Here is a 21,735-nt window from a genome sequence, read left to right as displayed (position 1 = left end):
AAATCAGCTCCAAATATAGTGCTAAGTGCTATTCTATAAACAGCGCTTAAAGTCAGGTGCCATTTATAGAATAGCGAGGAACTGTGACCATTTACACCAATGAAACCTTGCTGTAAATCCCCGCAACTAAATTAGGTGTGAATACCCTTTATTCTATAACAATGAATGTAAATTAAAGGAATGCTTCTGATCCACCTATGACCCATCCATGGCTGCACCCCCTTTTTGGACCCATGCCTACAATGTATGCATGAATTCCAATTAGCACCAATAAGATCTCAATTATTGGCACTAATTGGATTGTTATTCAATTAAATTACGTGCACAAATTGGACATGCACCCAAATTTCTGCGTGCAATTTTTAATGCTTTTTATAGAATTCGGAGGTAAATGGTGCATGCCTTATTTTATACCTATGGGCCATGTGGCACTTGGTGCATGTGACATAAAATGTTTTATACTTTTTGGGGATCTTGCCAGGTATTTGCGACCTGGATTGGCCACTGTTGGAAACAGGATGCTGGGCTTGATGGACTTTTGGTCTGTCCCAATATGGCAATACTTATGTACTTGTAAAGCTTTGGGGCAGCCACAGGCAGCTTGTGAAAATGGCTGCTGCACTGGGGCCCCTCTGAGAAGGAAAATAAATATTGAAAGATCAGGAAGGGAGGAGGAGACGGACTGTGGTAGGGAGAAAGGGAAGAGATGCCTTGGCTGTGGCCCCCCTGGAACTGTGGGGCCCAGAGAGGCTGTCTTGTTTGTCCCCCCCCCCCCCCCCCCCCCGTAACGCCAGCCCTGCCTAAATCCATGACAGTGCACATATATTTTTAACCATGTGAGGGAAGGACTTTCCTTCCAAGGCAGCCTACTTGGGAAAACACAGGTCTGCCTGGATAAACACTTTTGTAATTTGCCCTTTAAGAAGCAGTTCTTATAACATGGCACCCATCAAAATGTTATAAAGGCAACAGGCACCTATGAGCATTTATTTTAAAAAAAAATGTAAGGCTACTTACTGCCCCCCATGATTGCACATATTCTCTAACAAATTTACACCTGCTCCAAAGAAGACATAAATGTGCGTATGTAGAAATAGGTGGGTACATTTCAATACTGCCCTGCTTTGCTCAAACTATGCCCTCAGGAACACATACATATATATTTGGTCATGTAGTTTTATAAGAGACATTTTCTATGCGTACAAAATTCTTCATAAAATCACTCCCTAAATGTGTAGAAATGTACCTGTAGCTGCCTCGTGTATTCACGCAAGTTGCTCCATTCTGGCAGCCTAGAGGCATACCAGCATAAAGCTGGCATTCATCGACATCATCTGAGCAGAATGTGCCCTGGGTTAAAAAGAGAAAAATCACACTCATTTCACAATGCCTGTGCACCATCCAAATATTTTAAATGTTATACAAATGATTAGGTCTATGCACTAATATATGTTAGTTAATGCCTATATACTAAGGGATTCTTTTACTAAACTGTGGTAAAATGTGGCTTTAGTGTGCCCTTACATGAGTCTTTCCTGCATGCTAAGGCCAATTTTACTGCAGCCATATAAATGTATTTTTTCTATGTTGCCAATTTGCAGCCATTTTGTAAAATTACCTCATGTGCAGTTACTGCAACCCATTATGTAGGCAGTAATGGCTCCTGCGTTATCCATGTGCTACCCAGTTAGCATACAGTAATAAGGCTGCACTAACTGGTTAGCACAGGAATGCTCACTCTCCACCTGTGACACATCCTCTCAAAAACGTTTCTTTGACAAAGTTTTAAATGCATGGTTAACTCGCGCACATTTGGCAGTTATCACAGGATACCTGAGCTCATCCAACAGTACACCATTTTAAGCTGTGTTATGTGCACATTAGCACCTAAACACAGCTTAGTAAAAAGGCCCCAAAGTTACTTAATATGTACTATTTGTATATGTGCTATTGCAACTACAAAAACATATTTTTATAGCCTCACTAGGTATTAATGTTTGATATAATATTCAGCATTAATACATGTGAGGGTCAGGGCTTTTTTTTGAGGGGGTACTGAGTACCGGCACCTTTTCCATTGTCTGCTAAAATTAACCCATGGTCCCCAAGTTATAATGAAAGAGCTCAGGCTCTACACACCAATTCTGCCTTGTCATAGATTCTGTGACTGGTTGCAGGGGGTCTGGCTATTGAGGGGTGTGTCTGTCAGTGACCACCTCATCCCAAAGGGTGGCCTGGCATTTGAGTACCAGCACCTTTTTCGCCAGAAAAAATACACTGGTGAGGGTTAAGCTTATTGTTTAATCCAAGAAAGCTAACTAAGGCAGTTTAACAGGTGTACTCTGAGAGCACAACAACTTTTCTTCACAGGACCATGATTTATCGCTGGCAAAGAAGGCACAAAGAAGCTTGAGTCTGTCAAAGATCGGTATAGGATGATCTTGATTTTATATTAAGTGCAAAAAACCCCACAAATTGTCTTTCCCCAAATCTGCTAAGACACTCACTTTCCAGTTGCTAGTACAGAGACACAAAACTGCATCCAGCAGATTGATGCATGTTCCGGAATTCTGACAGGGGTTGCTATCGCACGCTTTTCGCTGAACAGTCTACAAAAAGAAAAAGTAGAGGACAAAAGAAACAAAGAAGAACGATTTACTGTTTTTACTACTGTATATGTTAGATATACAGAGAGAAAGGAAGACCTACCTTCATCAATTCATATTATTAATTCAAAATACACATTTATCTATAGAGGAGGGAATTCTAAAAGCTGGTGTAAAAGCAAATGCCCAACTTAGGTGTGTTTCAGAAAATTCTGTAATTCCACTTGCAACTTTTTGAAACGCCCCCAACACGCTCCTGGACATGCCCCCTTTTCAGATACCCGCTAAGAGAGCTAGACACCAAGCTTCACAGAGTAGCATGCAGCCAGTTGCACACACAAACTCTAATTGATGCCACTTAACTGCAATAATTGATTGCTAGTGCCCAATTATTGCTAGTTAACGACTCATTGAGAGGATCTGGGGTACAACTTTGGACTGAGAGTGCATCCTTGAAGGTTAGTTTTGCGGTCAAGAGTTTAGGAATTTTTCTCGACTATAAGTTGACATTTGATAAACAGGTTTTGGCAGCAGTTCAATCTTGCTTTGCAAGTCTATGTCTTAAAACGTGAAAGTTCTTTTTTCCTTAGGATGACTTTATGATTGTAATTCGTGCCTTGATTATTAGTCATGCAGATTGTTGTAATTGTCTGTATGATGGTTTGCCAAAGAAACAATTAAAATGCATACAGTTAATCCAGAATACAGATGCCAGACTATTGAGTGGTATGAAAATTCATGATCATATTATACTAATTTTATGATTGGCTTCCAGTTGAGGCTCGGGTCAAGTTTAAGGCATTGTGTTTGCTTTTCTCGGATGGTGCATGATCAAAAGCCTAAGTATCTGGCAGGGCGGTTACAAAATTAGTAAGCGGTCTTGAACACAAAAAATATAGGGACAGGCTTATGAACCTCAACATGTATATGCTGGAAGAGAGGAGATATGATAGAGATGTTTAAATATCTCAAGGACATTAATGTACAGGAAGTGAGCCTTTTTCAACTAAAGAAAAACTCTGAAATGAGGGAGCATACGATGAAGTTAAGAGGGAATAGGCTTAGGAGTAATCTAAGAAAGTATTAGTTCACAGAAAGGGTGGTGGAAACGTGGAATGGCCTCCCGGTGGAGGTTGTGGAGCCAAGAACTGTGTCAGAATTTAAGAACACAAGGGATAAGCACGTGCGATTGCTTAGGAAAAGGAAGGGTTACAGAGGATGGGCAGACTGGATGGGCCATTTGGCATTTATCTGCCATCATGTTTCTGCTTCCTTATGTTCGTCAAAGATCCTGCCAATGAAGTTTCAATGTATTAGACAGAGAGCATTTGCTTATTTGGGTCTAAAGCTATGGAATTCTTATGACTTTAAACATTCTGGCAGACAAAGATTATATGAAATTCCACACATTTGTTAAAACATGACTGTTAATAGAATGTTAACTGATTTGGGATGTAAAGATATGCTGGTTTTGTTTTCTGTGGTTGGGGGTGATTAAATTTGGTTAGCATGTGAATGTATTGGGTTGGAATAATCGTACAACCTTTGTTTTACCTTCAGAATGGAAGAGTAGCCTAATGGTTAGTGCAGTGGCCTGAGAACCAGGAAAACTGGGTTTAATTCCCACTGTAGCTCCTTGTGATTCTCAGCAAGTCATTTAACTATCTATTACCCCAGCTACAAAATAAGTACCTGTATATATATGTAAACTGCTTTGAAACCACAGAAAGGAGGTATATCAAATCCCATCACCTTTCCCTTTCCCTGTTTGGGATACAGATGTGAAAACTGGGTGGGGTTATAAAGACGACTGCGTTTTAAAATGATATTTTACTAAGTGTCGAGATGGAACAGAAAAGCAAAACTCCACACTTCACAGCAAAGCACAAGAAACAATAGAGGTGATGAACAACACACAAACCAAAGGTGTTCAAAAAGCTTTAATGTGTATCTTCTAAATTACTCAACTCAGGCCGTGTTTTGGCTGAATAGCCTGTATCAGGAGTCAAAGTATCCTAATCAACATGTGGCATATAATGTCCTCAATGAACAGACCCAGCAAGGCTCTGCTAAATTTTGTAACATGAATTTTAAATCAAAAGTATGCAACCTTTTTGAATTGGGCACCTTTGAACATGTATACCCTGAAGGAAAGGAGAAACAGGGGTGATATGATACAGACATTCAAATATTTGAAAGGTATTAATCCGCAAACAAACCTGTTCCAGAGACGGGAAGGCGGTAGAACTAGAGGACATGAAATGAGATTGAAAGGGGGCAGACTCAAGAAAAATGTCAGGAAGTATTTTTTCACAGAGAGAGTGGTGGATACTTGGAATGCCCTCCCGCGGGGGTGGAGGAGATGAAAACAGTAACGGAATTCAAAAATGCGTGGGATAAACATAAAGGAATCCTGTTCAGAAGGAATGGATCCTCAGAAGCTTAGCAAAGATTGGGTGCCAGCACCGGTGTTTGGGGTGTAGGGCTAGTGGTTGGGAAGCAGGGCTAGTACTGGGCAGACTTCTATGGTCTGTGCCTTGAAAATGGTAGATACAAATCAAGGTCAGGTATTTTTATTTATTTATTTTTGTTACATTTGTACCCTGCACATTTTCCCACTCATGGCAGGCTCAATGCGGCAGGCAATGGAGGGTTAAGTGACTTGCCCAGAGTCACAAGGAGCTGCCTGTGGCAGGAATTGAACTCAGTTCCTCAGAACCAAAGTCCACCACCCTAACCACTAGGCCACTCCTCCACTCCATAGAAAGTACATATAAAGTAGCACATATGAGTTTTTCTTGTTGGGCAGACTGGATGGATTGTACAGGTCTTTTTCTGCTGTCACCTACTATGTTACTATGTTTTTTGCCCGTGTTGATACAGCATTTATACCAGAGTTCTACAAGGTTGTACACTTTTGATTTAAAGTCAAGATGCAAAATTTAGCAGAGCCTTGCTAGATCTGTTCATTGAGGATATTATCCCCCTAATTCTATAAAAGTTGTCAAACATTGTGTGTGCAAATTTCGATACATGCCCAATTTGCACACACAATTTAACTGAATAATGAGCCAATTAGTACCTAAGATTTACATGCAATTGGAAAAAGGGGGTGTGGAAATGGGAGGCGCATGAATGTAATGGTGGTGTTCCTAAAATTAACGCACATTGTTATAGAATAACAGGGATCTATGCCTAATGTATGTGCATACATTTGCACCATGTTTCAGTTTATACAAATGGTCATGTCTAAAGTTAGGCGCAATTCTCATGTGTAAGTGCTATTCTATAAACCGGGCTTAACTTTAAGCATGGCTTACAGAATAGCACTCTTTTTTGTGCCTGATATGGAATCTAGCCCTCTATGCCACATCAAATGTTGATTAATATACTGTCAGTTTTACTAGGTTGAATGCTTTTGATTTAAAATTCACGGTACAAACTTTAACAGAGCCTGATATGGAATCTAGCCCTATATGCCACATCAAATGTTGATTAGAATACTTTCAAACTCCTGATGTAGGCTGTTCAGTAGAAACACACCCCATGTTGAGTCGCTTAGAAGATTCTCATTAAAGCTTTTTAAGCACCATAGGTTTGTATGTTGTTCGTAACCTCCACTGTTTCTTGTGCTTTATTTTATTTGTACCACAGTGACTGATTTAGGGACCCTTTTACTAAGCTGTGTTAGGCACTAACACGTATCTAACATAGCAAAAACCACCTGAAGCAGGATGCAGTAAAGAGGGGCATTTTCATTATAACGTCTAAGTCTGATTTGGGACATTTTGTGACAAATGTCCAAAAATCAAGTGACAGAGCAATTTTCAAACCAGAAAATTGTCTATTTTTTTGTTTCAAAATCACCATTTTCTAGATGTCTTTGTGCTCAGTGTGTCTTTCTTTAGGTACCATTATTGAAAAAAAGAACATCCTAGGGGAAAATGCACAAATACAAGCCATTGGGATATCTGAGGGCTTACATTTTAAGTAGACTGGCCAAACAGATATTCTAGCAGAGCAGTGGGGCAGCTTAGTGGCTCTGCAGTGCACTTCACATAAAAGGTCCCAGATGCAAATTCACCGTAACTTCCTTATATTATATTGTGAGCCCTCCAGGAACAGAAAAAAACAAAACAAAACTGTGCCTCGTTGTTCACCACTACAATAACCCTCAAGCCTGCAGGTGTCACCTATGTGTAGGTACAGCAACTATTTAGTGGTTTTTGGAGGGCTCACATTTTCCACCACAAGTGTACCAGTTAGAGTGGGACATGTCTCTGGATCCCCTTCGCTACAGTCCACTGCACTGACCACTAACCTACTCCTGGGACCAGCCTGCTGCTCTTATAGGAATGGTCATCATGTCTGAAGATGTCATAGAGACTGGCATGTACTGTCACATCTTGGGGGGAGGGGGAGCAGGAGAGGATCAGTGACCACTGGTGAATTAAATGGGGTCATGTTTTCATCTCTCCAGTAGTCATCTGGTTATTTAGGGCACCATTTGGTAACTTAGTTGTATTTGAAACAGGTCTAGACAAAACCATCTCAATGTTTGCCCTAGATGTTTTGGTTTTGTTCCATTATATTTCCATTCTGTGATCAAATTGTTCATCTCTGTTAGGGGTCTGTGATCTGACTCTGTGAAAAAATTAGCAACTGATTTGTTATTGAATACCCATTATGCTCTTACGAGGGCTGCGGCCTTTTTGGTTGCAGGTCCAGTACTATGGGATGATTCGCCTGGCTACTTGCGTTTTTGTACGAAAGCAGGACAATTCGAGAAGCTGTTGAAAACTCTTTTTTTTTTTTGTTCAGGCCTTTTAAGATGCAGTCAGAGCCCAGCAGCTGATTTTTTGGGGGAGAGGGGTTTGTATGAGATAATGAACTAATTGTCATTTGTATGTTTGCTTTTAGTATTATATATGTTACACTGTTAGCCACTTAGGTTTAAGTAGGGTCTAAGTTTTATAAATAAATAACTAAATTATGGCAGAAAAAGTCTAATTTGGGGAATGCTCAAGTCCCGTCCATAACATGCCCCCTTGAAATTTGGATGAACTGCAGAGAAAAATGTCTCAAATCAGAGTTTTGAAACCTTAGATGTTTTGTGAGAAAAATGTCCTTCTGCTGCTTTATGATTGTTTTCAGACATTTTTTGCTTTTGAAAATGAGCACTAAAGCATCCTGTGTTACTTTTGGTATTTGTGTGCATTAAGCAGGCAGTATTTTAAAAAAAAAATTCAGGGGCATGTCAGGGGTGAGGAACGAGTGAAGAGTGGATGTGGAAAGAGTAACTAGTTAGTATAGCACATTACTGCATGCTAACTAGTGAAAACAGTGTTAACACGGGAGCCCCTATGGGGGCAGTAAGGGTTCTTGCATTAATTATTTTAAATGACTGCATGCTAATTGTAGCATTAGTGCATGGCCATAAATGAAACAAATACAAGTAAAGCTTTTTGAGGGCTGTGCAAGAAATGGGTTTAGCGTGTGGGAAAGGCCCGAGTAAGGTCATATCAAGTCCATTTCTTAGTACAGCTTAGTAAAGGAGCCCCTTAGTAAAGTGTGCTACCAAATCAAATCAAATAAATGAAGAAATAAATATGGCCATTATATCAACTATGTTACTATGTAAAGGTGCTGAATGGCAGCCCTATCAAAGCGGTACCTAGTGAGACACTGCAGATCAGTGAGGTCTAGGAAACTGCTATGGGGCCTGAAAACTGTGGGGCGTGAGTACCTCCTATGGTGCCTCCCCTCTTCCTCCAACATGTAAGCCACCTGTGCATTTAGTGCCTCCATTTCCCCACACTACAGGTGCAATGCAGTGCCACCAGTGCTCACCTCTCCCTATCAACTTGGTGAAACACAGCAGCAACAAACAGAAGCTGCCACTCACTCTCCCACCACCAACGAACACCCACTACAAACTCTCCTGCCACACCCTCTAGCCACTCACTCTCCAAGCAGCAAACGATAGTGTTCACAAACACGCTGCAGCAGTATGCAGGACAAAGACAAACAGACACTACAAACAGGTAAGGGAAAGAATTATGAACTTGGGGACAGTGAATAGAGAGGGATAGGGAGAGGGGATGGGAGAGATAGAGGAAGGAATAGTGGTGTCTGGGTTTGGAGGCTAGAAGGGAAAGCTGAAAAGTTAAAACACAAATGAGGCATGTGAGGGGGAAAATGTTCCAACTGTGGCACACACACAAAGGTAACAGGTACTGAACAAACTCTCAGCTTTCTCTCCCAACAATGCTCTCGCCACTCTCCAACTCCACAAAATCGCTAATGGGTCTAAAGACGACTTCACCCTTACTCTGGTCACTTTTATTTCAGGTCTAACTAAGGACGCCCATGTTCCGACCCATGCGAAACCATTTTGCAAGCCGTTATACGCTGGAGGCGCCCATCACGTAACACCGCCCATAACACGCCCCCTGTGGGGACGACCATAGATGGGCGTCCTTGCGCAGAGGGCGCCTTACAGCAAAGGTTTTGATTATTGGATTTGGGTGACCTTCTTTCACGGGGATGCCCATGTGCCTTTTGTGTCGCTTTTTGGGTGCCCTTTTCTTTCGAAAATGCCCCTGATAGTACCGGAGAGGCCTTTGCAGGCTCCGGTGTGAACAAATACAAGGTGATGTTGTGGTAAGATCAAGTTCATGTGGCACAGCCACATTAGGGAATCGGAGAACGGAAGAGTTGTGTTATGTCTATTACGTGCTTTAGTTTGGTTGTGTTGCAGAGATTAGGCATTTAAGTTGGATCGGTAGGGTATGCCTTTTTAAACAGGTTGGTTTTTAGTGATTTCCAGAAGTTTAGGTGGTCGTATGTCGTTTTCAAGGCTTTTAGTAGTGCGTTCCACAGTTGTGTGCTTATGTAGGAAAAACCAAATGCATAAGTTGTTTTGTATTTAAGTACTTTGCAGCTTGGGTAGTGCAGATTTAGATAAGATCGTACTGATTTGGATGTATTTCTAATTGGTAAGTCGATCAAGTCTGTCATGTACCTCGGGGCTTCTCCATAGATGATTTTGTGAACCATGGTGTGTCTTTCGTTTGCAATTAAAAGCATAAAAATGTATTTGTCTTACTACTGGTAATGAACAAGCCCTAATAATGGTGCATTGTAGAACACTGAATCATTCTTTTACTGATTTGCAATGGCAGATCACCGATTACATCCAGGAAGAACACTGAGGTGGTGACAGTCAATTTTCATTAAATTTCCATGAAGCATTTTTGAAACTGTACCTTGAATATAGTGGAGCCTCATGGCTTGAATTTGGAGATTGAGTGGTACACTCTATTTTGATTTATTTTGTTCACTGATTATCTGCTTGGTGACATTGGATAAAGTACTGACCAATAAAAAATTTTGGCACATTTTTTAATTTAAAAGGCATCAGAATTGGCTCAACCACACTGTGCTGTTCCTTTGGATCCCTTGCACAGAACATGTCTGGCTTGTAGTATTAGATACATAAAGAGGCTCATTTTTTAAACAAAAAAAGTCCAAAAAAAGTGGCAAAACATCTAAATCAATATTTTCAAAAGACATTTTTAATATGGTTTCCTATTCAGTTCATATGCAATGTGTCCAAATCACAAGGGGGCATGTTGGGCGTTCCCAAAACTTGGATGTTTTTCTGCCACATTGGAAGAAAACTAAAATGTCCAGGGCTAAAAGTTAGATGTCCTATATGACAAAATGACCACTGGGTGGATTAAGGCATGACCCCCCCCCCTTATTGCCCCAGTGTTGCTGACCCCCCTCTCACCCCCCAAAGATGTGAAAGAAACAGTACATACCAGTCACTATGACAGATTTTGATGCTATGGCCAGTCCTATTAGAGCAGTCAGCGGGTCCCTGGAGTAGGCTAGTGGTCGGTGTAGTGCACTGTAGAGAAAGGGACCCAGGCCAATATCCCACTTTAACTGGTACATTTGTGGTTGAAAGTTTAAGCCCTCCAAAACTCACCAAAAACCTACTGTACCCACATATAGGTGTCACCTGCAGACGTAACAGCTATTGTAGTGATGCATACTTGAGTACAGTAGGTTTTTGTCGGGTTTTGGAGGGCTCACCTTATAATTTAAGGGGGTAATGGAGAGATGTGTACCTGGGACCTTTTATTGTGGAGTCCACTGCCCCTTATGGTGCCCCACTGCTCTGCTGTGATGTCTATGTTAAAGTCTACTAAGAATGCTGCTGCTCTGCCCCCATACATCCCAATGGCTTGTTTTAGTTCATTTTTCCCTTGGACTTTTTTCAAAAATGTTCCAAAAAGATAGGCACACTGAGCAAAAAACACATCTAGCAAATGGCCATTTTCAAATCAAAAGTTGGTGCTTTTTCTGATTTGAAAATGGCCATATTCACTATTGTATGTTTGGACGTTTTCCACAAAATGTCCAAAATTGTATTTAGACGTCATATTGAAAATGCCCCTCCACGTTTATAGCTATTGAAATACTTGTTTTTTAAATGTGTTTATTGTAATTAATATGGAACAATCAGTATGCTAAAAGTTTTGAATAATACTGAAACAAATTTGTGATTCGGTGTTGATATGATGGTTTGTGCTGAATTTTAGAATATATACATTACTGAAGGTGGGACTTCGTTTTATTTTGTATTAATTTATGGAGACCCCACAGTTTAGACTGGTGGGGTTAATAACATTGACTGAGTCAGAAGGAAGGGAAGGGTGAATAATTAGTATAGGGGAGGGATAGGAGAAAGAGAGAGAATAGAATGAAGGGGATGAAAGGGTTAATTATTAAGCATGAGAAGGGTGGCAACAGGAGTAGAAGTATGATTGGAGGATGAGGAGATGTGAGGATTGGTGATGGTCATGGAAATGGCTGTGGGTAAACAGAGAGGTTTTAGGCGGGTTAAAACAGGGCTGGTCAAACCCAGTAAGCAGGGTCAGCACTGCAGGGAGGAGCCTGCCTTACAAGGGCGCCACTTTGCAAGCAATCAAGCTCTGCTGAGTATCTAATTTCTGCTGCTCATCTCAGTCTGGCTCCAAAGCTGTCAGCTCTCTGTCCCGTCCCCTCCCCCCTCCCAAGCAGAGAAATATCCTCCTTGTGTTTGTCAGAGGACGTCACTGCTCCAACTGAATCTGGCTCTGAAATAACTTGTGGGAACTCAGCTAACCTCTGTCCTCTGCCCAGAGAGGGCTCAGACAGAGACAGCACAGCAGAGCCTGGACCCTTGTTTTGTCAGAGACTGCTGTTTAGTGCTGCACCTGACCCACCCTTTTTCACCCCCACCCCCAACACAGCAACTCACAGGACAGGAGGGCTAGATGCCTGCTTTCAATTCCTAACCATCACCTATCTCTCATTCCCACTTCAGTAACTCCTGTTAGTCTGTCCAACTCAGATTGTAGAATATGATAGTTTATGCTGATTAAGTCTGTCCTAGCTAGATCCTAAGCTGTGCTCAATGGGAAGGCTATTGTGCTGCATGCAGAGTCTAACTTCTTAGGATTTCAGGTTAATTTTTGAAGAATTTGAAGAGGGGCTATCTCTGTTCTACATGTATGACTGCAAGGCCAAGTGTTTGAAAAGGGATCTGTTTGTTAGATTCTGAAATTTTGATAACACATTGTTTTTCAGAGTTGGCAAGACTGTCTGTTCTCCTAATTCCTGGTCTGTGTGCTAAGTTATTTTTCTTCTAAACTGGTGTAATATTTTCAATGATGCCATGGCTGGTAAAAGGGGTGTGTCTACTGTGAGGGCGGAACCATAGTGATCCCGCCTCTGGGTGGGTAGGCGCGCCGACTAATAGACTACAGGAGGGCGCTAGAAACCCTAGGGCCGGCCCTGGGTTAAAAAATTATTATTTGGGTGGGCAGGAGTGGTGGAGGGTGGATGAGGGGGTTAGGAATTTTGTGCCCTTCCCTATCCAACCTTTGTTGCCTAGTGTGTCTTTCATTATGGTTTGTGATAGTTGGCGGCTTGTTGGGAGGCTTTTGCTCCTTGAGCTTTGTGGATTGGTTGTATGGGTTTGCTATTTTAGGGTTGAGAAAGGGAGGTTGGTCGCAACTTTTATAGTCGGCCGGATATGTGGGGATAAAGAGGCACCAGATGTGGTTAAGTTCATATTTGTTTAACAGATGTTTGATTGAAAAGAGTAATTCATAGGCAGAACTGCCATGAGTGAGCTGTGGCTTGATGGCACCGTGAGTCACATGGACTGAAGGGGGTAATTTCGGACACGTCAGGGAGCCAGTTTCATTACCGAATGGCTCTGAGTTGTTAAAACTGTTCTGTGAATGCCAACATTGGGCTGGAAGAATTTAATGTATTGGGTGAAAGGTTTAAGTTATAAAAATGAGTTTTATATATAGTTAATAAAGCTGCAGCCAAAATTTAATTCCAATAAAGAGTAGTGGTGTTATTATTTATAAATTAAGTTGGTTGTAAGAATGGTATTGAATGATGCGCGGATGTCAGTGTTAGAGCTGCCTATTTGGGAGGGTTTTTTTTAATCTTTAGAAATATAGACTCTTCCTTCTTCCAAAACAATGATGCAATTTTAATTGATGATCAGCTAGTCTAGCACTAAGCTACTCCTCAATGGTTATGTTAATTTAAAACAAAAGTAAATGGAAAACAGAATTTTCAGTCATTGTCACCTTCAATACTCCAAGGAGCTGAAAGTTGACCTGAGATTCAAATCCAGATCTTTCATTTGACATCTGTACTGTATTATTTGTCAAGTCTTAATGCTGTTAGACACACTTTTTAGAAGATTAATCTATGCCTAAAGGCTACAATGTGCACTTTGAATACTCGAGTAATATAATCAGTCTGTAAGTAAAATTGCCACAGGAGCATCTGTTGGAAGTCTTTCCCATCTAAATTATTCCTCATGCTGTGCACGCCTGCTGCATTGATCCCTTGTGATAAGCAGCTCAACACATGACATTTGGTTTGAAAGAATTACATTCTCAAGGGATTTTGTATGATAACTTCACTAAGTAGTGAGCCGCTTAGAAAGATTGTTACTAAATTCACGGTATTTTATTGATGGGTCATATGCATACATGGAAAACCAATGTATTGATTTTCATATAGCTTCTGTCAATTAAAGGTCAACAGCATAAACCCTTAAGTACTTTAAGAAGCAGAGCATGCATCCAGGAAAGAGGGCACTCATGTGCTTTTACTTCCATAGACATCTGTCATGAAAATTAGAGGAATAATGTTGAAGGATTCACCCTACCCTGAGTGAAAAGGAGTGACCACATTATATTTCAGTCCAGTATGTCTCACGAAAGTATTTTCATCACATAATAACAGTCTTTGTCATTGATTACTCACTTGCTCCAGATTTTGAAATCTACTTTCAAGAGCCATAACCTGCAAAAAGAAAATATATATTTTTTTAGAGATTAAAAAGCTATTGCCCAAAGTTGAATGGACACCTTTTAGGTATCCATATGTTTGCAAAATGATAGCGTTAGATTAGTTTCTTGCATCTAGGTTACTTTACAGTATAAAGTAAACCAGCCTGAGTCTGCTGCTCCAAAAATGTTGCAATGTACAAAGTCCAGTAAAAAGAATGCTGTATGCGAGAAGTATCATAGAAAAAAAATAGGAAAATATGCCTTTGCTATACCTGTTTTAGAGAAGTGCACTGGCATAAAATATTGGGCAAAGGCCAAATGGTATATGATTACATTTTAAGTTTATGCAATTAAAGATATATGTTTTTATATTCTTTTGCCTGTCAACAATAGTCCTTGCAGACACCACGTCTGCTGGACTTTGTACATTGTAAAAGAGAGTGAGAATCTAGATTTACTTCTGTAGCTCATGACACATTTTATGAAGACTCTAACAGTGTAGATTAGATGGAAATTTCAGCAATTATGCATGCAAAATAATAGCAATTTTCTAAGGGGTGGTATGAGCATTCTTGCCCTCTAAAAATTTACCTGAACAAAGCACACACATAAATGTATGCCTGCTGTTCAATGCACACAAAAATCTCAGCTTATTTCTGTGTATGCAACATACTATATACCATATGCATGCATGCAATACACTAACTCCCCCCCCCCCCCCCCCGACCCCTCTATTCAAGTTGAAGAAACATATAGGTATAAGGCTATGGACCGTATTCAGTAAATGACACTGAAAATCAGGATTCAGAAGTATTCTATAAAGGGCGCTCCAAAGGTTATCGTTCTTCATAGAATAGTGCTTAATCCCAATTCTAGCACTCAACTTTGGTTGCAAGGATTTAAACCGATACCTGATGTAAATCCTGGAACACAAGTTGGGCATGGATCCCCTGGATTCTATAAAACTGTGTTTCTTGGGATATTGCCCCTGACCCAGCCATGCCCCTCTCATAGCCACACCCATTTGGGGTTCCAGGCTATGAGTTTTGGGCTTGTAGTGTCATAGAATACAATGTACGAAGATGCAGTGCAGCTCCCAATTGATGCCAATTAATTCAAATAATTCATTGTTAGTATTCAATTATTGGCATTAGTTGGCTCATTAATCAATTGAGATGTGTGCAAATCTTCAGATTATGCCTAAACTTGGGTGTGGAAAACTCTCAGGCTTATTTTCGAAAGAGAAGGGCGCCCATCTTTCAACACAAATCGGGAGATGGGCATCCTTCTCCCAGGGTCGCTGAAATTGGCATAATCGAAAGCCGATTTTGGGCGTCCCCAACTGCTTTCCATCACGGGGATGAGCAAAGTTCCCGGGGGTGTGTCGGATGATTAGCAAAGGCGGGGCTGGGGCGTGCTTAACACATGGGCGTCCTCGGCCGATAATGGGAAAAAGAAGGGCGTCCCTGACAAGCACTTGGCCTACTTTACTTGGTCCATTTTTTCTTGTGACCAAGCCTCAAAAAGGTGCCTGAACTGACCAGATGACCACCGGAGGGAACTGGGGATGACCTCCCCTTACACTCCCAGTGGTCACTAACCCCCTCCCACCCTAAAAAAATACTTTAAAAATATTTTTGCCAGCCTCAAATGTCATACCCAGCTCCCTGACTGCAGTATGCAGGTCCCTGGAGCAGTTTTAGTGGGTGCAGTGCACTTCAGGCAGGCGGACCCAGGCCCACCCCCACCCCCACACCTGTTACACGTATGGTGGTAAATGTGAGCCTTTCAAAACCCACCTGAAACCCACTGTTCCCACATGTAGGTGCCCCCCTTCACCCCTTAGGGCTATGGTAGTGTTGTACAGTTTGGGAAGTGGGTTTTGTGGGGGCTCAGCACCCAAGGTAAGGGAGCTATGCACCTGGGAGCAATTTATGAAGTCCACTGCAGTGCCCCCTAGGGTGCCCGGTTGGTGTCCTGGCATGTGAGGGGGACCAGTGCACTATGAATGCTGGCTCTTCCCATGACCAAAGGGCTTGTATTTGGTCATTTCTGAGAAGGGCGTCCTCGGTTTATATTATCGCCGAAAACTGGGGATGACCATCTCTAAGGTCGACCTAAATGTTGAGATTTGGGCGTCCCCGACCGTATTATCAAAACAAAAGATGGATGCCCATCTTGTTTCGATAATACAGGTTTTCCCGCCCCTTCACTGGGACGTCCGGCAAGGACGTCCTCAGGAAAACGTTCGATTATGCCCCTCTCTGTGACCTATACTGAATCCAGGGGTATATGTGCGAAATTTTACTTTTATATAGTATGGTGAAATTTACAAAAGGGTATTTTTAGGTGTAAAACATTTTTCAGCCAAGAAATATCTTTTACAATTATCTCCTCTGTTGGCAAATTCAATGTTATAAACTCAACATACCAACACCTATCACATAGTTGATGCTTTAATTGACTCTTAAGAAAGTAAACAAAAACTAGAAAAAAAATTTAAGGTGATACATTTTTATTGGAGTAAATACCTTCTACACTACCTTCTGGGAGTTAAAAATCCAAGTTAGTCCATCTAAAAAGTACCGTATGTGCTGTTCTAGGCACCACCCACATATAGATTTCTGCAGCCCTGTGTATAACTATTTACAGTTGTACATAAATAACTTGGTCCCAATGTGGGTTTTACACTCAGGCCTGCAATCACGGTTCACAAAATGTTCAGATTCTGCACTGGCAGGATGGAGACAGCTTCCTCTTGCCAACAATAGTGCAAAATTGATAAAATGGCATTTGCACTGGTATGTGGGTCAGAGTGTACTGGGGTCATTTGCAATTTGCTGGCAGAAAAGGAAGCTATTCTTTCCTGTCAATGAAGGGTCTGAAGATTTTTTGGAAGATAAAGTGGGCTTTTGTGGTGGGGAAGGGGCTTGGCAGACTACATCGGGGTTCAAAGAGGAGCCAGATGTAAGTGTATATGTTTTAACCAGGAATAGGGGAAATAATACAGTAGTGAGAATTAATACAACCCATCAAGGACTGTAGGGGTTGACTGTACCTCCTGAGGTGTGGATAACATTGCCGTATTATATAAGCTGCATTAACATTCTATTATATTAATGTTGGATTATTTGCATCTATGTTCATAGGAAACCGACAGTAATGTTAATACGTATGCAAATGGCTTGCATTAATGACTATATTACATGGGCATTAGCTAACAGGTATAGGGAAGATCAGTCTCCCTGATATTCAGCACTATTTAAGCAGTCAGAAACAACCGCTAACTGGTTAAATAGTGTTTTTGCGGCTAACTGTGAATATTCAGCAGGAGAACATTGGTTATCTCCACTGAATATGCGTAGGTATCACCTACTGCTAAACCAGCTATGTTGCACGGCATATCTGGTTAGGAGTGAATATTCAACGCCAGACTGGATAAGATTAATGGTTAAATTAGACAGCATAAGTAGCAGTACTATCTTTAACCGCTGTAACTTGACCGGCCAGCGGCTGAATATCTGCTTAACTGGTTAAGTGTTCAGCAGCCAAAAAACCCTGGATATTCAATGTCAGCTGCTGGAAATGGCCTGACATTGAATACCCGGATTTAACACCAGTGGCAGGCAGACAAAGTGCTGTCCGCTACCAGCTGAATATCGGGGGTAGTGTTCACAACAATACCCATTAGAATGTAGAGCCCTAACAAGCCTGTTAAATCATCTTCCAATAGAAAGCTTTGTCTACTGAGGCAACATGTGTTTTGTTGTTTGTTTGTTTTTTTGTGCTAGTGTACAATAAGTTCTTTTACCTTGGAATTCAATTGGTTAAGCTGATTTGACACATTTTGAGATATTCCAGCTCCATTTCTCTTTAGCTCTGTTATATCTTCTTTGTTTTTCCTAACCTAAAGTTGGGGGAAAAAAGTTAATTAGGTTGATTTTTGAAGAAAGCGAGGCTCCTAACCTATCCACTTCAGTTTTAGGCACCTAGAGGCCTTTTTACTAAGCTGCGTAGGTGCCTATATGCACCCAACGCACATCAATTCGGAGTTACCGCCCAGCTACCGCGTGGTAATTTCATTTTCTATGCACGTCCACTACACGTGCCGGAAAATAATTTTTCTTTTCCAGCGTGTAGCAGAAATCGGGTGGTAATTGTCATTCTACGTGCGTAGATGATTACCATATGGTTACCGCATGAAACCTTACCGCTAAGTCAATGAGTGGAGGTAAGGTCTCAGACCCAAAATGGATGCGTGCCAATTTTTATTTTGCCGCATATCCGTTTTCAGCAACATTTTTTAAAAAGGCCTTTCTTACAGGTGTGCTTACACTAGCGCAGCCCATTTTTCTGCGCACCTTAGTAAAAGAACCCTCTAAAGTTCTGCAAAATCTCAACTGAAACTAAACATCTAAGGGGTCAATATTCAAAGTGATTTAAATGACCAGGAGAGGCCCCTGGTCATGTAAATCACTTGTCTGGGATTAACCAGGTATATTCAGCGGCAATTAATTGGACAATGCCAATGAAAATGCCCCGTTAGCTAATTTGTGGGCATTTCAGGGGCAGATTCGGCACTCAGCTGGTTAATATTCAGCCCTTAACCAGCTAAGGGGCCCTTTTACTAAGCCACATAGGTGCTTATCCACCTTATTTTCGAAAGTGATGGGCGCCCATATTTCATCCCAAATCGGGAGATGGGCGCCCATTTCGCAAAGGCGCCCAAATCGGTATAATCGAAAGCCTATTTTGGGCGTCTTCAACTGCACTCCGTTGTGGGAACGAACAAAGTTGATGGGGCGTGTCAGAGGCATGGTGAAGACGGGACTGGGGCGTGTTTATCGGCCGAGCAGAGATGGCCGCCTTTGGCCGATAATCAAAAAATAAAGGCGTTTTTACGGGGAATTTGGGTCACTTTTTCTGGACCCTTTTTTCTCAAGAACAAGTCCCCAAAAAGTGCCCCAACTGCCCAGATGATCACCGGAGGGAATCGGGGAGGACCTCCCCTGACTCCCCCAGTTGTCACTAAACCCCTCCCACCAAAAAAAAGAACTTTCAAAACTTTTTTTGTCAGCCTGTATGCCAGCCTCAAATGTCATACCCAGCTCCATCACAGCAGTATGCAGGTCCCTGGAGCAGTTGTTAGTGGGTGCAGTGGACTTCACCCAGGTGGACCCAGGCCCACCCCCCCCCCTACCTGTTACACTTGTGCTGGTAAATGGGAGCCCTCCAAACCGCCCCCAAAACCCACTGTACCCACATCTAGGTGCCCCCCTTCAGCCATAAGGGCTATGGTAATGGTGTAGAGTTGTGGGCAGTGGGGGGAATTTGAGGGGCTCAGCACCCAAGGGAGGGGAGCTATGGACTTGGGAGGTATGAAACTTTTTTTTTATTATTACAAGTGCCCCCTAGGGTGCCCGGTTGGTGTCCTGGCATGTGAGGGGGACCAGTGCACTACAAATCCTGGCCCCTCCCATGACCCAATGCCTTGTATTTGTTAGTTTTTGAGCTGGGCGCCTTCGTTTTCCATTATCGCTGAAAAACGAAATCGCCCAGCTCAAATCCGCACACATCCAATGCATTTGCCCGGCACAAACCGTATTATCGAAAAAAAAGATGGCCACCCATTTATTCCGAAAATACGATCAGTCCCGCCCCTTCACGTACCCGTTCTCGGACATAGACACCAATGGAGATGAGCGTTTGTGTTTGATTATGCCCCTCTAAGTGTGCCCAATGTGAGCCAATTCGGAACCACCGCCCAGCTACCACGTGGCCTGGGTGGTAATTTCATATTTTACGCACGTCCAGTACACACACCAGAAAATTTCCGGCATACAGTGCACGCTGACAATTGCCCCTTGGTTAACGCGCGAAACATTACCACTAAGTCAATAGGTAGCGGTAAAGTCTCAGGCCCAAAATAGATGCGCACCAATTTTTATTTTGCCACATGACCTTTTTTGCAGGTGCGCTGAAAAATGGACCTACGTACGTCCAACACACGTGTCTACACCAGTGCGGGCCATTTTTCAGCGCACCTTAGTAAAAGGACCCCTAAGATAGCTGCATGAATAGAACCATAAAAAACACAGTCTTATCTTTAAGCTATTCATCGTAACCGGTTAAATGCTGAATATCGCATGCCTGGATATTCAAGGCTGGTGCCTGGATATTGCCTGTGCATAAGTGCTGGAATCTGGCCCGCCCAGGTCCACGCCCCCTTGCAGCTGCATGCTATAGATTTTGTGCACTCAATTTATAGAATACTGACCAAGCATAATTATGCACATAATTGCAAATTAGTGCCAATTAACACCATGTATAGCCAAATATTGGCAATTAATTTAACAATTAAGTTATGTGCGCAACTCATAGTCTTCTATAAATTGTGCATGCAACTTAGCACGCTAAGGGGGTCTTTTTCAAAGGTGCTCTAGTGTTTTTAGTGCGCAGTAATGATTAGTGCGCACTAAATGCTAGAGACACCCTTAGGAAAATATAGGCATGTCTAGCATTTAATGCAAGCTTATTTTTAGCACATGCTAAAAAAACGCTAGCATGCCTTGGCCCTTAGTGTCAAATTGTGCAAGCAAGTGTAGGAGACAGGAAAATATCTACTCTACCTGAATGTAACTCACCGTGAACTACTATTGAAAATGCATAAGCAAAATCCAAGTAAATAAAGACCTCAGTCCTACTCATTTTTCAAAGGAGCATAATTAGGATCTTAGCTTTCAAGCAAAGCCCCTAACCTTTTGAAAACTGACCTCTGAACCTTTTAACTGGAAAAATGCTATAAAGATATTTTCTCCACACTTTGGCTTAAGCTGGATTCAAGGCACTTGCTCCTATGTAATGATCTATCTTGTATACTGCTCAGAGATGCTTTATTATCTTTCACAATATTATCTCCATTAGTATAGAACAAATTCATTAAAAAAAAGACTGCTACTAGTCCAGAGTACACTTTACAACACTATAGCACTAGTTGGAAAAAGAATTTCAAATATATTATGAAAAATAAAATATTTTAAGAAAAAAATAATAATTTACCTGATTTAAAACTTCTGTGAGGTCATCACCATTTATTGTTATCCTGCCAGATAACCCAGTCTTAAATTCAATGTTTTTGGCAGAACCTGGATAAAATACCAAATTGCCACTCTCCGAGGACATCCTGGGCCTTACGTGCAAAAGAAAGCAAATAAAATAGGATTTAGCCAACAGCTAATAAACCATGGCATTCCCACTTGCCCTTTAAAAGTTGCATCTAGGCAGAAAAGGGGAAATGGAAGTGTACTTACTGCTCTTCGTAAATATTTCTTTTTGTCCTCCTTGGTTCATGCTCTTCAAGTTCACAATTTAAGCCAGAGAGTATTAACAATATCCCCAAAACCCATGGAATACAGCTTCGATGTAACCTGCTTCCTTCCATCTTTCCTGGGCTCTGCCACAAGTTAAAGAGAAATCTCTGGGGCTGTAGCTCAGGTGAATGCACTTTGCCCCCAAGATTTGCTGCACTCACACTTTCCTTCAGCTTCAGTCTGCAAAAGAAAAAAAAAAGAAAAAAGAGAACCCAGTGAATGCTTAGAATGCTTATTCCTGGCATTACCAGGGAGCATCTTTTTTTGAAAAAGTATGTAGAAATGTGTTTAATGATGCTAAAAAAATTATGACCACTAATGTACTGTGTTGAGAAAAAAGTTTATGATTCCCCTAGGTGATTTGTATGTTAGCATAATTTA

The 21,735-nt window shown here is 41.6% G+C and overlaps 1 protein-coding gene across 2 annotated transcripts in view; it reads right to left on the bottom strand.

The window, feature by feature from the left end:
- The window catches only part of CUBN (cubilin), a 697,556-nt gene extending 676,122 nt beyond the window's left edge, over positions 1 to 21,434 (bottom strand). For both annotated transcript variants that reach the window (XM_030199596.1, XM_030199602.1), the window contains exons 1-6: positions 21,295 to 21,434; positions 21,044 to 21,173; positions 17,796 to 17,891; positions 13,959 to 13,997; positions 2,508 to 2,609; positions 1,247 to 1,350 (exon numbers count right to left, since the gene is read on the bottom strand). In XM_030199596.1, coding sequence (XP_030055456.1) covers positions 1,247 to 1,350; positions 2,508 to 2,609; positions 13,959 to 13,997; positions 17,796 to 17,891; positions 21,044 to 21,173; positions 21,295 to 21,425 — 602 coding nt within the window. In that variant the 5' untranslated portion in view covers positions 21,426 to 21,434. The remainder of the gene's footprint in view (positions 1 to 1,246; positions 1,351 to 2,507; positions 2,610 to 13,958; positions 13,998 to 17,795; positions 17,892 to 21,043; positions 21,174 to 21,294) is intronic.
- Between the last annotated feature and the right edge of the window lie 301 nt (positions 21,435 to 21,735).

Source organism: Microcaecilia unicolor, chromosome 1 (assembly GCF_901765095.1).
Source record: "Microcaecilia unicolor chromosome 1, aMicUni1.1, whole genome shotgun sequence".
Taxonomy (NCBI): domain Eukaryota; kingdom Metazoa; phylum Chordata; class Amphibia; order Gymnophiona; family Siphonopidae; genus Microcaecilia; species Microcaecilia unicolor.
Note: the sequence above shows the minus strand (reverse complement) of the source record. Positions and strands in the feature narration are given on the sequence as shown.